Below are 20,089 nucleotides of genomic sequence, written 5' to 3'. Positions count from 1 at the left end.
GCAGCCTGCTCACTGGTGGACAGCTCACTTGGGGTCACTGTTTACCTCCAGAGCACCTTGGGTTCTACCTCCTTCCTCTGAACATGCTGTCAGGAAATAATGGTGGCAGGCCACAGGGCCTGGACACACACACACACACACACACACACACACACAGAGAGAGAGAGAGAGAGAGAGAGAGAGAGAGAGAGAGAGAGAGAGAGAGAGAGAGAGAGAGTTCTCTTGAACCTCCTTTCATGCTCAGTTCTACATTGCCCAGAAACAGTCATTCCTAGCTAATCTTTTTCCCTCTCTGATCCCAGGCCTTGAGAATGCTAAACAAGTAAGTGCTCTACTACATTTCCAGACCTGTTCCTGACTACTCAAATTTTTTAAATTTTATTTTTAAATTTATAAATGTTTTATTTACAAACAATTCCAAATTTTCAAGTCGCAAGCATAAAATACCACAAATACCTGTATAGCCTTTCCCAAGTTCCCTGTTATTAAAACTTTATTACATGCACACACTTTTTTTCTCTTGAAACATTTAAGGACAAATTACATAAAGTATGACCTTTTACCACTAATACCACATGTAATATACCACGTATTTACCAAAAATACAAGTATGGTAGTGTATAATCCCCCTATTTGGAAGGCTAAAAAGGTGAATTGAGAGTTAGAGGCTAGCCCAGGCATGGTGATACACACCTTTAATCCCAGCACTCAAGAGGCAAAGGCAGGTAGATCTCTGTGAATTCAAGGCTGATTTACATTGAATTCCAGGCCACGTAGAGCTATATAGTAAGTGGGGACCTGTACAGAAAAATGGGGGACAGAGACAGAGGGACAGAGAGAAAGAGAGAAACAGAGACAGACAGAGGGACAGAGACTGCTAGAGACAGAGTGTGTTAGGGATCAACCTGGGCTACACAGAGAGTTCAAGGGCAGTCAGGTTGCATCTCTAAAATCAGAAAAGACGGAGGAAGGGCTTTTCCCCCATAACCACAGCACAGATATAAACTTCATAAATTTACATTGCTAGAATATTTTTACCTAAATTATTCATGCTCTAGTTTTGTCAATTGATGTAACAAAGTTCTTTATTATACCCTTCTCCAGGAGCCATCCAGAATCAAATCTCTTCAGCCTCTTTAATCCGAAATGTCTTCACAGCTTTCTCTGTCCTTCATGCCACTGACACAGAATGCGGTCCCCCATGTTCATTGCTTTGTCCTATGTGACTAAATTTCCAGTGAAAGGCTCTTAGGGAAGGAAGACTTATTCTGGCTCATGGTTTATGAGGGCATGGTCCACGGCGGCAGGGAAACCTTGGCAGGTTTGCAGCTGCAGGAGCATGCAGTGGGGCCTCCTCGCGTCCCGGAAGGCCAAGAGGCAGGGCGCTGGATGCTAGGGCTCAGCTCCTGTTCTCATTTGTCCCTTTTTATTCAGGTCAGGACCCCAGTCTGTGGGATGGTGCCGTCCACAGCCAGCGTAGGTGAATGCTTAACTCCTCCATTAAGCCTGTCGGGACACCCTCACGGATGCACATAGAGATGTGTCCAGTAGATAACAGAGCTGTACCACTATTACCCCCAAAGAAACTCTGTACCCATTACTGATCATTCCACGTTCTCCCAAATTCTCCAGCCATACACAACCGATAATCTGCTTTCTGTCTTCATGGGTTTACCTATTCTGGACATTTCATATACCTAGAACCACACAATGGTTGGTGTTTTGTAACTGGCCTTTTAATTAGTACAATGTTTCCATAGTTCATTTGTTTTGTAACATACCAGAGCTTTTTTGTGATCAAATTATATTCCATCATGTGGACATAGCTCATTTTGTCTCCCTATTCATTACTGAAGAACATATGAAGAACATTTTTGTGTGTAGTCTCTGTTTATATTTCTTCCTCTATGCCTGTCTCTCTCTCTCTCCCTCTCTCATGCTCACTCACTCTAGTTCTCTCTTTCTCTCTCTCTCTCTCTCTCTCTCTCTCTCTCTCTCTCTCTCTCTAGCTCTCTCTCTCTCTCTCACTCTGTGTGTGTGTGTATATGTGTGTGTGTGTATATGTGTGTGTGTACCTGTGTAGAGGTATATGGAGAGCAGAAGTTGCTACTGGGTGTCTTCTTTTATTGCTCTGTCATTGGACCTGGGGCTCACCGATTTACTAGACTAGCTGGCCAACATGTTCCTGGAATCCTTCTGTCTCCATATCCCAGCTACAGGATTATAAGCTCATGCTCCCAGCTCCCATGCCTAGCTTTTTATATGGGGATTCAAGTCCCCATCTTGCTGACCTAAGTAACTTGCATAAGGTCACAAGGCTGATAAGTAAAACTGGGCTCGCCTAGCCGGTGGTGGCACATGCCTGTAATCCCAGCACTTGGGAGGCAGAGGTAGGCAGATTTCTGAGTTCGAGGCCAGCCTGGTATACAGAGTAAGTTCCAGGACAACCAGAGCTACACAGAGAAATGGTTGGTCCTTTGCTGCCACCATCTTACTACATCACTCTTAGTTTTGTGCCGTCAGGCATCGAACACACCAGCTGCATCCGCTGTGACTGTATAGACTGGTTGTCACAAGTAAGCATGGAGAGAGCAGGCATGGCCAGGGTCACCAAGGCTCTGCTTGTTACCACTGTGCTCTTCTGCCTCGTGTGGTTATGCCCATGTGACTTCCCTGTGGCATTAGTTCCAGTTTCTGCTCAGCAAGTATTCAGTTTTTCAACTGCCAATCAGGCTACAAGGCAGTCAACATTAAAGCTCAGATTTGAGGTGGGTTTGTATTTCTGCTTCAAGAATTCTTCCCTATAGGAAGTATTAGTCAGACTTTTAATTGCTGGAACCAACTTCCCAAGAAGGTAATTGTGTTAGTCAGGGTTCTCTAGAGAAACAGAACTTATGACGACATGAAAATTAATATCTCTCTCTCTCTCTGTCTCTCTCTCTCTGTCTCTCTCTGTCTCTCTCTGTCTCTGTCTCTCTCTGTCTCTCTCTGTCTCTCTCTCTGTCTCTCTCTCTCTCTGTCTCTGTCTCTCTCTCTCTTTCTCTCTCTGTCTCTCTCTGTCTCTCTGTCTCTCTCTCTCTCTGTCTCTCTCTCTCTCTCTCTCTCTCTCTCTCTCTCTCTCTGTGTGTGTGTGTGTGTGTGTGTATCAGGGGGCAGATTTATTAGAATGGCTTATAGGCTATGGTTCAGTTAATCTGACAATGGCTGACTGTCTACCAATAGAGGGTTCAAGAATTCAGTAGTTGTTCAGTTGTCTCTGCTGGTCTTCAGTACACACTGGAATCCTGAAGAAGTGGACTCTAATGCCAGTGGAAGAATAGTCTTGCTAGCAAGAGTGAGCAGGAAAAGAAATCTTTTCCTTCTTCCAAGACCTTTATATAGGCTACTAGCAGAAGGTGTGTGCCAGATTAAAGGTGAATCTTCCCATATCAAAAAATCCAGATAAAAGTGGGTCTTCCTACTTAGGATGACTTAATTAAGAAGAAATCCCTCACTCATAGATGTTCCCAGCCATTTGGGTTTTGGTTAATTCCAGATGTGGCCAAGTTGACAACCAGGAACAGGCATCACAGCAACTCAAAGGAAGGAGGTCTCTGGACCCATTGTGAAGCAGAGCATAGTGTGATGGGGTGGGAGGAAGAGGAGGAAGAGGAGGAAGAGGCTGTTTACCTGGTGACAGACAGGAATCAACAATCAGGGAAAGGCCTGGAGAAACCTTCAAGGGTACATTCCTTAGAGGGCTGACGTCCTCCAAAGCTGCGTCTCCTAAAACAGTGCAGTAGTTGGAGAACAAGTGCTCAGAACCTGGACTTGAGAGGATGTTTCAAATTAGAACCATAGCATAGGGAAGAGACGGAAAACACCGGACTGTACTCAGAATTACCCTTCAGTCCTAGAAAATATTTTGGGATATGAGAACAATCTAAGTTGGTGGTGTCATAGCTCCTAGAACCACAAAGGTCGAAGCATTAGACAAGATTACAAATTAGGGGTGATTTCTTCCTCATTCTTTCAATTTTTAATGTTTTAAATTTTTTTAAAGATTTGTTTATTTATTTTATGCACATGAGTGGGCTGTAGCTGTCTTCAAACACACCAGAAGAGGGCATCAGATCCCATTACATATGGTCGTGAACCATGATGTGGTTGCTAGGAATTGAACTCAGAACCTCTGGAAGAGCAGCCAGTGCTCTTAGCCACTGAACCATCTCTCCATCCTGCATCCATGTCTCTGTATGCGTCTGTGCACTTGTGTGCAGGTGCCTTTGAAAGCTGGAGAATATCAGAGCCTTTGGGGCGAGTAGCTCCAAGAGGGAGTTGAGAATTTAATTCTGGTCCTATGCAAGAGCAAGAAGTATTCTTAACCATAGAGCCGTCTTTGTAGTCTCCTTTTTCAACTCCTCTTCCTCACTAACTCAGGAATATACACCCAACCTCCCCTAATGCCTACACCATAAAAGGAAATAAGTAGTGATGGCGTCTGCCAGTGGGTAAGTGGGGGTTGACAGTATTGTTGATAGCTTGAAATCACCTAAATCGTAAGTCGGGCAGAGTAAGTAAGGTTCTAAACCAACATGCTCTGAGGTCAATTCAGTACGTGGCCTATCATTTATCAAAGATCAGCCTTGACCTCCAGAGTCCTATTTGGTTAGCATTTTATTTTGAATTTCAGGCAAATAGCATGGGCAACTGGAACACAGGTGAACTCTGTTTTCCAACCACTAGGTGGCACCAGTTCGGAGACTTGCTTGTTCACCGTGTGCAGTTAGACTGGTGTGTCCACACAATGCTAAGTTCTTGCCTGGCGAATAAAGGAGCTTGCCAGGGCCAGTGCTTCTAGGCTTGGTTTTCGGATCCAGTGCCATTGATGGGCCTGTATTCACGACTCCGGTGATTAGCTTATGAAATAGCTAATAATGAAAATAGCCACTGTAAGCACACCGGCCGTCACTAACACCGCCTTTCCATGAGCTTTTGGTTTTTGCCTCTCTCCACTGGACTCTCAGTCACCAAGGACAGAAATGTACCAGTAAGTATACACTGCATAAATTCGTGGATAAGTAAATGTGCAACCAAGAAGTATTAGTAACTAAGGACTGTGCTTGCCCTTCCCAGGTAAACTGAAAACCAAACAGTTACCGGGATGTTGTCATTATTTGAGTAGGCAGGCTTACTTTGTTTTAATTCGACTAGAACAACTTGCCTGTCAGTTGAGGTGGTTTCGTTTTCTCAATCTGTTTTCTCCTACTGTGTTATTTGGGGAGATCCTTGATAGATGCTGTGTCTTTTATCCTCTTCAGAGTCTTGCTCTGTAGCCTGGGCTGGGCTGGTGCTTGCTATGTGCCTAGGCTGGCCTCGGAATGGCAGTCACACTGCTGCCTTCACTTCCTGAGTGCTGGGGTGCATGTGTGAGCTTCCATATTTAGCTTACTTGTGTCTCAGTGGTTATATTCACTGCCTTTAATCCTTGCTGGGCCAGCCAGTCTCCCACAGAATAGCTAGAGAACCGAGATGGGATCCTAGGAGCTCATATACCCCTAGCATAGGAGATGGTCACAGAAAAGAGGACTAATGGTGAACTCAATCTACGAATGAGTCCCTTCTGGCCTCTTCCAGGAACTGCTCTGCGGACAGCTCATGGCCGCCTATCAGGTAACCATGGTTTCTTGCGTCATGAGAAACCATTTAGCCTCAGTTGATCCATTTGCCTCTCACATGCTCCTGAGAAGTGAAGAGACGTGGGCAAAGCTCTCAGGACCTCCAGAGCAGGAAGCAGATACAAACAGTCCTACCCAGTGGCATCTCTTCTAGGCTGACAATATGGTAGCTAGGCCTGGTGGGGGATACCTGGGTACATGGGCTGGCCAGCTAAAGCAGTCTGCAGCAGGTCACAGTCCTGGTCCATCTTCCTGCACAGCTCTACCCAAGGGCAACTGGATCCTCACTTCTTGCACTCAGCCTCTGCCTTTCTCAAGTTCCCACATGCCACGTGAGAATCACCTGCAAACTCAGATCCAGCAAACGCCTATAGGCATTGCACTTAGCAGCTCAGAGGATGATTCAGAGGAAGCAATCTCCCCAAGGATGGTAATCATCTGTTAGTGGGAAAAGGCAGGCTCTCATTACCATTGCAAGTGCAGAGGGGAGATGTTGCTGGATCTACAGATGCAGCACTGCAGTATGTGGTACCAGAACAATATCCACAGCTGGAAGGTGGGACTCACAGACTCCCATGCCTGCTCAGAACCCACCCACAGAAGCAGCTCTAATGGCAGGAAGGTGGACCCTCAGCCTTGGAACCCCATCTCCCTCCCACCGAGATGGGTGGCAACAGCCTCCTATACAAAGGCACTCACATAGGAGTCCTTGGTACCATTTAAAACACAATCAGGGCTGGAGATGGAGGTGAGGGACTCGGAAGGTGGGTCAGTGGATACTGTACTTGCTGCATGAGCATGAGGACCTGAGTCTCATCTTCTGAACCCTCATTAAAAAATGTGAAGCCGGAGAGTCTGCTTGTAATCCCACTGCCTGGCAGGTGGACACCGGGAGAGCCCTAGGCTCCCTGACCACCCTACCACACTTGTTGAGCTTCGAGCTGGTGAGAGCCCTGGTCATAACAAACAAGGTGGTCAGCTTGTCCTCTGACCTAAACATATATGTGAGTGGAACTGTGTACATGCACAAAGGCAGGCAGGCAGGCAGGCAGCCAGATGTGCACATGTATACACACACACACACACACACAAATATACATATATACATACATACAGGCACACACATGTACATAGACACAAATATACATGCATACACACATACACACACATCTACACAGACACACATGTACAAAAACCACTCCATTCCTCTGCTTAAGTTCATCACAGACTTTGAAGCATAATTGGAATTAACCCCACCCTCCACCCCTGAATTCCACAACAATTCCACAATTCTTTCCGTCTGTGGTCCTGATCAAATGCCATTTGCCTTCTGACTAGACTTCCATGCTCACAGGCATGTCTGTGCCTACATCTCTGCCCTTGGGGTGCCTCCCTCTGGAATGTTCTCCCCTTGCCCAGCTCCCACAGACTAGTTCTTTATCACATAGTTTTCAGTTGGGAGGTCACGTGCTCAAATAGGTTCTACAGCCCCCAAACGCAAAGTAGCCACAGAGCTGTGATGTTTACGTTATGTTTACATTACGCAGTTTTAGTTTATAACATAACACCACTAGCCAATTCAAGCTCACTGCCTCTTCCTTCTGAGCATGCGCTCCAGGATGGCTAGGAACCTAACTTATTGCTGAGGTCTTTGGTTAATCTCTGGGGATGAAATAGTACCTGACACAGACTGGATGTGAGCTGTGAGTTGACTCAGCAGGTAGCCTCCCAGCAGGGCACGGAATCTCTCAGTGCAGTGATCTGTCTAGAGCAGAGCTGAAGGAGCTTCAGGAGGTCACGCTTATACCAGAAGCACAGCTCTGGTGTCTGATTTGCTCCTGGTGATACCTCAGAGCCACTGGTTCCATTCAGCCTCCTGCAGACCCTCCCCCAAGTATGCTCATCCCAAATCTTCTAGGAAGGCAATACAATACACAATTACATGGCCCGGCACTCCTGTCCTTACCAGTCACAGGTGAAATCCACATTTACACCTTATGGTCAAACTCGGAAATGTAGACCAAATGATAACATATCATATTCCAAGTGTTCATCTTAATGATTTTATAAAGGATTTATTTTATACCCAGGTGTGGTGGTGCACACTTTTAATCTCTCCTCTCAGAAGGCAGGAGCAGGTGAGTGAGTTCAAGGCCAACCTGATCTGTATAGGCAGGTCAAGGCAGCCAGGGTACATAATGAGACCCTGCCTCAACAGAAGAAAAAGATTAGAGACTGGAGAGCTGACAACAGTTAAAAGCACAGACTGCTCTTCCAGAGGACCTGGGTTTGATTCCCAGGACCCACATATTGGCTTAAAGTTTGTCATCTGTAACTCCAGTCCGAGTGACTCCAACGCCCTCTTCTTTGGGTCAATGTGTATGTGGTGCACAGACATACATGCAAACAACACCCATCACATAAAATCAATTCTTTAACATTAAAAACAAAGATTTATTATTTTTAAATTGCATAGGTGTGGGGGGGCATGTCTGGATACATGTGTGTACCACATGCATGCAGTTCCCAAAGAGGCCAGAAGAGGGTGACAGATCACCAGGAAGTTACCTAATGTGGGTGATAGGAACTGAACCTGGGTCTTCTGCAAGAGCACTAAGTGCTTGCAACTGATAAGCCATCTCTCCAGTCTCTTCATGATGTTGGTTGGTTGGTTGGTTTTTTCAAGATAAGGTTTCTCTGTGTAACAGTCCTGGCTATCCTGGAACTTGCTATGTAGACTAGGCTGGCCTCAAACTCACAGAGATCCACTTGCCCAGTGCTAGGACTACAGGCATGTGCCACCATGCCTGGATCTTAATGCCTTTTTAAAAAACTGAATATGGTTTAAAATATTTTTGAAATAAGGTCTCCTGTAGCCCAGACTGGCCTCAAACTCCCTGTGTAGCTGAGGGTAACCTCAAATTCCTGATCCTCTGGCTTACACTTCCTGAGAGATGGGATTACAAGTGTCACTGTGCCTAACAAGACATTCAAATTATTAAAGAGAAATTTCATCCAAATAAAAATGAAATGTTTCATTGGGGCTTTTAAAAATGTCAACATCTCCAAACATGGTTGGTGGCATACACCTTTAATCCCAGTATTTGGGAGGCAAAGGTAGGTGGAATTCTGTGAGTCTGAGGTTAGCTAGAGCTACATGGTTAGACCCTATCTATCTTTACAAACAAAAACAAAACAAAAAACTGTAAAAGTCAATGTCATAATAATGACATTAACTAATTAATAATTAGTTAATTAAGAATGAAATTGAGGTGGAAAAGCAAGTCTAATAATAATGAAATATTCTGTTTTCTTTTAAAAACGTTTGTTAAGCATTTTTTAGTACTTTAGCACACAGAATTATGTGCTATAATTTCCACAGAAAGAACAAAACCTGTGGCTATGTGAAGTCAGTCCATCCATTACAGAGAGGGCAGTGTGATTGACAGGATTCTTTGGAGGGAGTGGCATTAAGGGCCACGCCCAGGGCCTTGCGCATCTTTAGCGACTGTTCTGCCACTGAGCTGTAAAAGTTCAATAATATTGAAAAGTAGAGTCCATGGGGAGGGGTACCAGGAGGTGGATCCGCTGTCTGTCCACTGTGTGGCCTGTGAGTCGGTGTGCAGCCGCACGTCAGAGTGACAGTGATGCCACTACATCAAGCCCTGTCTGATGCCACTTCATCTCAGACTCAGTTTTACTCTGAGAAGATGGAAAAGGAAGGAACTTGTGTCAGCCACTACCAGCACTGGGGGAGGCCCTGGCCATACTGACCCTGGACTGGTGAAGTCTCCCTTCCACGATGGTGGGTAGCTGTCATCCAGCAAGATCACATTCAAGAACTCACCAAACCCTAGCACAGGGCTCCAGTGACTGAAGGCACAGGAAATGCTGTGGCAAGCAGCCCTGTGCATTTGGTGTGTGTGTGTGTGTGTGTGTGTGTGTGTGTGCTATCCATGCCTCCAGAAGGGCTACACTTGCCTTTTTGTCTCTAAATCATTCTAGTCTTTTTTTATTTTTTTTTTAATCATCACTGTTTAGAACTCACATGGTTAGGATTAAACTGGCATTGCAGAGGCTGCAGAAGGCTGGGAGGACCTGGGTCTTCCATGACTCAGAAGGTCTGGGAGTCTCCTGGAGTGCTTGTCCTCCCCTCCTGCTTGCCTGTCTGGCCTGGTCACCTCTGAAGAGTACAGATGCTCCCTGGGAGAGGACTGGCCTGGAGGACATAGCCAGAGTGGCCTTTCTGTGGCCTCCTTTCCACTACAGACAGTCGGAGGAGTGAGAGTCGAAAAGGAGGCCGGTGCAGCCGGCCCTCAGGACATCCAGGACAGGCGTCCACAGTACTACCCAAAGTGTATGCAGTCCACATCTGAGATGCTGAGAAAGAAAACCCAAGTTCAGCTTACCAAGATATCTGTACTGTCTATAAAAACTGAGCTCTGACGAATCACTGATACTGGGTGTGGTAGTAATCCGACGGCAGGCTGCATGTGGAGGGAAGACAGCTGCAGCCCACCGAGCCCACAGTAGGACCCTGTTCGGGAGGGCATGTGGGAAGAGTCATTTGTAAGGCCTCAGAAACCGTGACACCTTGGAACGTAGCAATCGGATGAAAGATCTTGGAAACATCTCTCTGGACTCCTGGGCTGTGTACTTGAAATAGTTCTGGGGGTGTGCCAGCACATCAAACAGAGCCTTGATCAGTTTCTTATCCTGAAGAGAACAGAATTTTTGTTAGCAGGCCAAAACACTCAAACCTTCTGACATTTTGCCAGTGGAGTCATAATGACTCACAATCGACGGGAAGTTCACTAGCTGGAAATCACTTGGTGAGAACTGTTTCCTCTGATGGTTATCTTCTTTCCAGTTTTAATTTTTCTTAATTGCTAATAATAAGTATGCATTACATTATGAAAGAAGATTTGATATGTGAAAACTGTTTTTTCTCACCCGGATGAGATATAACATAGAGATTTGGAAAATAGTTTAGGGTTAGTGATACGGCAAGTATTTGCTATTGATCACTTACAAGTATCTAACACATGGTGGTGAGCTCTGAACCTAAAGCATGAAAAAGGAGCCCAAGGTCCTTCACTACTAAAGTTGAACATAAAAACACTATATGCCCCTGGCTTGCATTTCTTTCTTTTTTAATTTACACTGGTGGTGTTCTGCCTCCACGTGTATCTGTGTGAGGGGCCACATCCCTGGAACTGGAATACAAATAGTTGTGAACTGCCATGTGGATGCTGGGATTTTGAACCTGAACCCTCTGGAAGAGCAACCAGTGCTGCTAACTGCTGAGCCATCTCTCCAGCCCCCTGGCTTGGATTTCTACATAGTCACCCTCTACACATGCACTCATGAACTCCAGGGGCTGTGGTTGCCTGCATAAGACCTGTACAAGATCAAGCCAAAGTTCCAGGATGGGTGGGTAAAGAGCTCACAACACCCCACCCTTAACTGAGACACTGTTGGGAGTTGAAGGCTGCTGGAGGAGAGAGGGTTTTCTTCAGAGACGTGGCCCATGCGCCTGTGGCTGGCCCAACAGCTATGTGCATACACTGATCATATATACTATGCTTTAATTAAACTCAGTGGGTTATTTAGAAAAAGAGAGCAATCATGAAGTTGGAAAGGGAATACTTTGTGCAGGGTCTGGCAAGAATTAGGGGAGAGGGTAGAAAAGATCAAAAATAAAAAATATATATGTATATATAACATTTTACATATAGTGTTATATATATAGCACTAAAGACAGAACCTGGTATTTAACAGTCACGGGGAAGGATGGAGCTGACCTAGCTCCTCACAGAGTCGGTGTGTCTGGAAGCCGTATGTGGGGAGGGGAGCTCATGGCTAACTTCCTGTGTGCTGAGGCAGGAACTCACCTTCAGTATTTCCTGGTGGTTCTCAGAGGCATAGAGCCTGCCATCTCGAACTATGTCTTCAATGAGCTCCTGGTAGTCTTCTGTTGAAATAAAGGACATATTTTGCTTCTTTCTCACTGTTTAATTATTTCCAAACTCGAGCTTCTGTCTTTTATAAGCTCTGAGAAGTCTCCCTTTGGTGGCTTCTCTCAAAGAGCTTTCCATTCTGACACAGAGAAGACAGTCAGCACCTCCACTCAGCTGGCATCTGCCCCACCAGCCCCGCCCCCGCCCCCTCACAGGAGCCTTCTGTGCTTCCAGTCAAGACCGGTCCTCTACCTCCCACACCAGATGCATCTTCCCTCCCCAAATCAAGGACACTTATGCCAGTAATTCTGTACTTTTCCTACACAGAACTCTTTCTACTGATTCCCATCAACATGAAGACAAGCAGCTCCTAAGCATGTCTTATTTAACTTCATCTTTCCTTCAAGTTTCCATCTCATGTCTCTCTTGCCTCTTGTAGCAAACGTCTTCCAGAGAAGCTTCAACACTCGCTGTCTCCAGCTAGACTTTTCTTCTAAACCAACTGCTGTCAGTTTTGTCCCAACCAGATCAGCAATGGCTTTCATGCTGTGTGTCCTGGTGCCACATGCTGGTCCTCGCTTCCCTTCATGCATCAGTAGCTTTTGACCTAGCTGGTCACCCCCTCCTCTATGCAGTTCCTCTCTGATCTTCTAGAACACTCTACATCTGGTTTTCCTCTCTCGCTGCCTGCTCCCTGAGTACTCCTGGCTTTCCTCCTGTCCCTGGCCTCTTCCTATAGTAGGGCGTTGGGGGCTCCAGGTTTGGTGATCTGCTCTTCCCCATGCTCCCTCCCTTGGGAACTCACCCAGGCTTTTCTTTCCCTCTCTACCAACACCTTCCACGTCTCCACTATCTCTCTGTCCTTGCAAGATAAGGCGACCAAGCTTACCATCAAGAAAGACTCTTCTCTCTTTAGTTGGACTAGGGCTAGGGATGGAGAACTCGGCTCGCTGAGAAAGAAGAATGGACTTTTTCACGTTGATCATTTCTGTGGTCCTGGCACACACATTATGTGCAGTGCATGCAGTATTCCTTTTCCAAATGCAATCTCACCCCACTTTGAAGTCTAGCCTACTTCCCATAGTCATAACTCAAACAAACATATGCAGAGCACCGTCCTCTCCAAGCCCAGACGCATTGGAAACTGCCTTTCTATTTGCATCCCATGCTGAGGAGCTGCATGAATCCCGAGAGCATCCACAGAGGCAGCTGGAAGGGCTCCCAGGAAGTTTCTTCAGTCCAGAGACAGTGATGGAGCATCACTGGATAATGAGTATTTGATACACACACACTATCATTGCGACCACTGGCATAGTGCCTTTGTCTCCACTCCCTTATTTTAATGAGATTAATTAATTAATAGATAATGTAAGTAGACACAGCCAAGGCCAGCTTGGGCTATATGGTGACTTTGTGAGCTATAGGACCTTGTCCCAAAACAATCAACAACAACAAAGCCCAAATAAACAAAGAAAAATGGGGATTTCTTTCTTTCTCCTCTCCTCTTCTTCCTTCCTTCTTTCTTCCTTTCTTTCTTTCTTCCTTCCTTCTCTCTTTTCTCTCTTTCTTCCTTCTTTCTCTCTCTCTTTCTCTCTTTCCTTCCTTCCTTCCTTCTTTTTTAAAATAGGGTTTAATGTAGTCCAGATTGGACTTAAAGTTGCTATGTAACCAAAGCTAGCCTTGAATGCCCGATCCTCCTGCCTTCACCCATTAAGTGCTGGATTACAAGTGCATTCCACCAAACCCTGCTTATTTTAGTTTTAGGTTTGCACCCCTGCTCAGTGTCTGGACCTCAGAGAACTGGCTTCTTTCTATTGGTGGAATCTACGATTAGGAATGCAGGTTGCTGTGTAAGCTATTGTCACAGAAAACTCTACCGTGCTGTGCCATTATATCTTATGTGTGCAGGGTGTTGTCTGTTAAAAACACACACACCTGTTTCTAAGAGCTCCTGGGCCTCCTGCCTCCCTTCTGCCTTTCAAAACAGAGCAGTTTCTAGGCAAGAACTCAGGCTCTGAAGTCTCTGGGCTTGGGTCATCCCAGTTCTGCAGCTTGTTGTGTCATGCCCTCCGCTCAGGTATTTAAATCTCTAAGCCGAGTGGCTCGTCTGTAACATCAGAAAGTGACCCGGTCTGCTTCATGGGGTGACCATGAGGAATGTGGCCCATAAAAGGTACCTTGATGCATACCTGGTGCCCAGGAATGCCCCAGGCCTGTCACATGCCTCTTGCCCTTCTCCAGCATGGGACTCATCTGCGGTCCCCATGCCCACCAGCTCGTGCTCTTCCTGATAGGATTTCAAGTGCCGCATACCTGGCTTATACAATGCTGGGAGGTTGGGCATTTGCTTCATATTGGCTTTATACATGTTACACAAATGTCCTACCAACTGAACTACACCTCCAGCCCTTGTTTTCATTTTTTTCAATTGAAAAGGAACATTTAATTTGTCACAAAGGCAGAATAACAATATCATCCTAAAGTGTGACTTATGAAAATGCTTTAATGCCTTGATAACATTTGTCCAAGCTTAGAATCTGTTTTCCTTCATGACTCCAGACAGGAGAGCTTGCCAGACACCTGCTTTTAGGAAGAAACTAGACTCAATGTCTCCTTCAGCAGAGTCCCGGAAGTCATATTCCAAGAACCCTTGTCCTGGGCATTACACATTATTTGAGACAACTGCAGGGCAGATCAAGAATCTTGTATCACTTCTTAGAAATAAACAGTGTGGGCTGGAAAGATGGATCAGCTGTTAAGAACACTGACTGCTCTTCCAGAGGTCCTGAGTTCAAATCCCAGCAACCACATGGTGGCTCACAGCCATCTGTAATGAGACCCAATGCCCTTTTCTAGTGTGTCTGAAGACATTGATAGTGTACTCACATACATAAAAACTAAATGAGCCTTTAAAAAAAGATAAACAGTGTAAAGTGAGTTTAGGAAAGTCAAGGATGTCTCTTTGCCTAAAACTCTTTAATGGCTCACTATAAAATTAATTCCATTCTCCTGAGCTCTGCTGAAGGATCCTCACTGCCTAGCCCCAACCTTATTCATTCTTTCCCCCGTGCTCCCCACCGGCCAAAGCAGACGCCAAGTGTGCCAGGTGCTTTACCATTTGGGCTCTTCCCGAATGGTCTTTCTATTTATGCCCCACTTCAGTCTACATGGTCTTTCCAGACCCAAACCTCTTGAAATGTCTCTGTTCCTTCCAAGCCTGTTCAGAATAATTGCTGCCTTCTCTCCCTGTGCTCCCACTGCCTGATACGGACCCTATAACAAAACACACACATTTGTGTTCTAGTCACATAAATATTTGTTGTAGACCAAGTCTCAGAGTCTCAGTAGGTCTCCAGGGGTCTGAAGGATCCAGAAACATCATCTGACTTGCCCAAGATCACAGAGTCCAAAGCAGGGCCAGGACCTGAAGTTAAGCCTCTACCCCATCGCAGGAGTCTATTTAATAAAAGTCACAACTGTAACAAGTTTAACTAGTTTTGAACAATTACTACCCAAGAATCATTTTCCCCATGTTAAACTCGTAATGTTCATTCGAATCATTTCCTATGTTACTCAACTAAGAAAATAAGGTTTAACTAGAGGTATAGCTCAGAGTTAGAAGCCCTAGGTTCCTAGCAACTGGAAATCAAGAAAATAAGACTTAGAGAAAGCAAATCACCAGCACAAGTCCGGGAAGAGACAGCCAGCCGCCGGACCCCAATGGCCGCGCTCTCACACCTGGCTCTACTTGCCTTCCCTGTATTCTCTAAACCGTTCTTTTTCATCCCCATAATAAGAGTCCCCAAATGTCTGTTTAAAATGTGTCCCCAGTCAGTCAGCCATGTCCTTTTGCCTCACCCTGCATGGCTGGCTGAGTGGGCGTGCTTGCCAGCGTCTGCCAGCTGGCTCAGAAGCTCAGGGCACAGCCACACCAGCCCTGCCGTGGCACAGCCTGAGCGGCACAGTTCCTGCTTACCATCGTATGTCACGTAGGGAACCTGGAACCCCCGGGCACTGTTCCCTTCATTGGATTTGAACTGAATCCACAGTTTCTTTGACCTGGAGGTGAAGGCGATGGGGCGTTCATAGGTCTGGCAGGTTTCATATGTGGTCACAGAATTTGATGAAGCTGCCAAGAAGAACAGAGCTGGTGGTTCAAGAGGTGATATGGGGAGCCAGAGTCAAGGACTATCCATCTTTGAAAACACTTAATCCATACAGTAAGTTACACTCAGGAATTCTCTGGCTGGCAAGACAGTTCCTTTGGCCAAATGCTTGCCTTGCAAACCTAAGGACCTGAACCAATATCCAGAACCTATGTTTTTGTTGGTGGTGGTGTTTTGCTTTGTAGACAGGCATAGCGGACATGGGCTAGCTGAGATACATAGATCTCTGAGGTTTGCTGCCCAGGTAGCCTAGCCTATTCAGCCAGTGAGAGAACTTGTCTTGACCAAGTACCAGGTCAATGAGAGAACCTGTTTTCAAATACAAGGTGGATGATATCTGAGGAAGGACAACTGAGTTTGACCTCAAGCCTTTACTGTGTGCAGGTACTTTACTGCGCACACACACACACACACACACACGCACACGCACACGCACACACACACACGCTCTTGAATACTCACACATGAGGTCTCAGGTTCATCCTAACAGTAGAAAGCCCTGGAAACAGAAGTCTCCACTGAGGAATTATACTTTACCCCAAGGAAAGGCTAAGCCCCACCTGTCAAATGGCTGCAATCCAGGCTGTCCCATCCATAGTAGGAATTGAAAGAGGGCCCCAGAGCAAGTTATTCATTACCAACAAGAGTCACCTACACATACTATAGTTTTCTTGGAGTACACTAGGCATTTTTTAGGCTTGATCTATCTGATTCCTCTGAAAACCACACAGGCTGACCAATTACTGTCTCTGTTATAATGAGGGCCACAACCAATATGTGGCATGAAAGAATTCAAACCCTCATCTAAATTCCTTCATTTAACCATTAGTCATGGTCACTGTACTCTTGGACTGGCAGCATCTGGGCAAGACTGGACTTATCAGCATCACATGACGGAGAGAGGAGCTCATGATCTCCCCCTAAACTGCCACACAAGGATCTACACAACCAATGGCTGCATGAGACAGACATTTTCTCCAGTTGTGTGGTTACTGGGAAGGTGCCCCACTGTTCCAGTTCATAACTTTTCACACATGTTTGTAGGTCACAAAAAAAAAACAAACAACTCCCTCCCAAAGACAAACATGGGAGGGACCAATTGGGAAGACAAAGGAAAGAGATGGAAGGAGACACAAGATAGAATGGAGAGAAAATACGATCAAAATATATCACAAATGTGTATGAACGTGTTGAAATGAAATCTATGATTTTATACAAGTAATGTATACCAGTAAATTTAAAAATAGAAGGCAGACACGTGGCTCCTTCCAAGCATTCTACCTGAACTCCTAGTCTTAACAACCCTACAAGACAGCTACTGTCATTTTAGGAGACTACAGTGTTCAGAATGTCCACCCAAGGTCACAGCCAGCAGGAAGTGAACTGGGATAGATCCCAGTCTCAGCTCTGTCACCAAGCTGAACTGATATTACCATCCCTTTATGTAGTGGTCCTCAACCTTCCTAATTCTGTGACTCTTTAGTACAGTTCTTCATCTTCTGGTAATCCCTAACCATAAAATTATTTTCGTTGCTACTTCATAAGTATAATGTTGCTACTTTTATGAATCATAGTATAAATATTTTGAGGGTTAGAGGCTTGTCAAAGGGTTCAAGACCCACAGGTTGAGAATGCATCTTTATAGACACTAGACACCAGAGGCTGAGTCAGGATAACAGGAGGGGCCTTCCTTCCAGGTTGGATCCCACCTTTGGCCTCGGGGCAGTTCCTAATCTCTGTGTTGCTACCTTGGATGAACAAAGCCAAGCCAGTCCCAGTTAGCTATAAACTCATGTCCCATCACTGTTCTACCTTGAAGGAAACAATCTACTAGATCTGCTCCTCACATTTAAAGCTGGGGGCAGGTCATCAGGTTTCCCAGGCTGCCTTGGGAGGGGAGGGAATCCCCAGGGGGAGACGCACAGGTTTTCCGCATCACCAGGTAGTCGCCGCAGTCATCCTCTATGGGCAGGAAGATCTCAGGGACCACAATCAGGATCCGGCGTTTGGGAGGTGGGTTGATGATCCAGGTGCACTCTGAGTTGGCTGGGTAGTTCCCAGGGTAGTTTGGGGATTCAATATACCCTGTGAAATCCCCCAGTTCCCCTCCACACTTCCTGTCTGGAAAGGAAGTGCCATGAGTTAGGAGGGCAGAACACTGTCACCGCTGTTCTAGACAACCCAAGCACGGCTGAGAGCCAGACTCCTTGCTACTTGGAAATGACACCCCTCAGAGAAAGTGCATCCTGTAATGCTCATGGCCTCTGTGGGAGCCAAACAACATGGACTCTCCCAAGTAGCCTACCTTCTCAGCATGTTTAGTCTTTGCTATTTTGTTTACAATTCCATACATCAGGGGAACATAACACTGAACTCAAAACACAGCTTTTATCTCAGTAGAGAATATTTGACCAAGAGTTTTGATGACCCTAAAACAAATGCTTTTCGCTTTTTCTGTTTATAGCCACCTTTATTTTTAATGGAGAAGGAATTTCACTTAACTCTTAGATGCACTCATACCTGCTGTGTGCTGATGTCTGCATCAGAGGAAAAGCACTCGTGGGTACGGGCTCTCTTGTCAGGTACTGACTTCCCCATATGTCTCCCAAAATCTGGGGCTCAGAACTGAGACAGACACAGTCAGAAGTTCCTCAAGGGAGTTACTGCTTAATACTGTTAGGGAAACCTGGACAAGAGACATCAGGGGGGTGATTTTTCTTTTCTAACTATAACTGGGAGTTAGCAGTAGTAAAAGAGAGAGAGACAGACAGAGAGACAGAGAGACAGAGAGACAGAGTCAGAGAGACAGAGACAGAGAGAATAATAATGACCAGGCTTTTCCTCTTTGAAGAAAAGGAGAAGGGAGAGTCATGGAATTGAGGGTTGTCTGAGGAACTGTGCGTCAGGGCTCCTGGTGTCCAGCCAAGGCCCAGGGAATGGCAAGACTAGGGCTAGGGTCACCTTGGTGTATGGAAGAATTCCCTAACACTGTGAGCCTTCCCAAAGCCTAATCTACCAACACAGGGTCTCATGGATGGCAGTGAAACGGCATTTGAGACCCGTGTCTATGGCTACCACTGCACTGAGATAGTGAGGGCACTTGAGGCATGGGCTGCAGCTCGGTGGGAAAGTCCTTGCATCTCATGCCTGTGACCCTAGGTCAATCTCCACTACTGAGATAAAAACAGAACAAAACACAACAAACAAAAAAATAAGCAGGGAGAGAAAGCTAGATAATCTTTTAACCATAACACTCACTGATTGGCTATTCCTCTCAAGGCCAAGCTCCTCCTGTTTGAGGAGGCCTCCTCGCCAGCCTGGCTGGTGGTCACCCTCAGGTGAGCTCTGCTTTCACTCTTTACTATAGAATTTCATATAGTAGGTAATGCACGAAATAACCCACATTAGCAAGCCCTTAAATGATTTGGTTCCCCATTGCTGAAACTACAAATCCCAACCCATAGCAGGCCCCACATCTGTCTGAGGCCTCCTTTTCCTGCCAGGTTCAGAAGTCTGCTGCTAGAAGGTCTTCACTGGTCTAGCCTTGGCTTCCCACGGGGCTGTCTGCAGCACGAAGCCCTATCCTACCTGATTCATCCTCCTTCCATGCTCTCCAAAGACCTTTCGTCTACAGAACGGTCACTTGCTCCTCCTGTAGCTCTACTGAGCTGCGGGCTCCTGGCAGCGTGGCCAGGCTGACTTAGCAGGGTGCTGGGCTCAGGGCAGGCCCTCAGACAATGTGTGTTGAGCTAGGCTGAGCTAAAATCACCCTCCAGGGAAAAGCACAGCTGTAAGTACAGGTAGCTGGAGTGGGGTGCAGGGGCAGAGGATGACTATGTTTTAAGCATTTGGTTCAATCCCCAGCGCCACACATATAAAAAGGGTGAGTATTTCTGGGTCACCGCGATTGCTCCTGTTTTAAAGCCAAGAACACTGCAGCTGCTTCCTCCCATATCATGGATCCACTTAGCTCTGAATAGGACTAGCCTCACACACGTGATCCTGAATGAACCTGGAACGCTGCTCCCTTCTCACACTTCCCTGCCCAAATCTACCCCGGCACCCTCTAATGCAGCCTATCATTATGTCTATGCAACACCTTAAAGAAAACCTACTTTTACACTGTGTTATGTTGGTGGAGCCATCAAAGTCAGTGGTAGTATTGCCCGGGCAGGAAACACAATTATTTTTTCCAAATTCAGGCTGGTACGTCCCCAGTGGGCAGCGGATACATCGGTGTGTGGTGGTGTTGTAGAAATGCCCAGGCGAACATTGAACTGTGAAGAAAAAAGACTATTTTTAAGGT

At 46.0% G+C, this 20,089-nt stretch overlaps 1 protein-coding gene across 2 annotated transcripts in view; it reads right to left on the bottom strand.

Annotated features, from left to right (window-relative positions):
* Positions 1-8,097: 8,097 nt before the first annotated feature.
* Positions 8,098-20,089, bottom strand: part of Scube2 (signal peptide, CUB domain and EGF like domain containing 2) — a 69,494-nt gene continuing 57,502 nt past the window's right edge. For both annotated transcript variants that reach the window (XM_052201375.1, XM_052201385.1), the window contains 5 exons: positions 19,899-20,060; positions 17,707-17,904; positions 15,594-15,746; positions 11,552-11,631; positions 8,098-10,373 (listed from right to left, as the gene is read on the bottom strand). In XM_052201375.1, the coding sequence (XP_052057335.1) occupies positions 10,221-10,373; positions 11,552-11,631; positions 15,594-15,746; positions 17,707-17,904; positions 19,899-20,060 (746 nt within the window). In that variant the 3' untranslated portion in view covers positions 8,098-10,220. The remainder of the gene's footprint in view (positions 10,374-11,551; positions 11,632-15,593; positions 15,747-17,706; positions 17,905-19,898; positions 20,061-20,089) is intronic.

The sequence above is a fragment of the Apodemus sylvaticus genome, chromosome 1 (genome assembly GCF_947179515.1).
Source record: "Apodemus sylvaticus chromosome 1, mApoSyl1.1, whole genome shotgun sequence".
Classification (NCBI taxonomy): domain Eukaryota; kingdom Metazoa; phylum Chordata; class Mammalia; order Rodentia; family Muridae; genus Apodemus; species Apodemus sylvaticus.
This window is presented reverse-complemented; position numbering and strand designations above follow the sequence as displayed.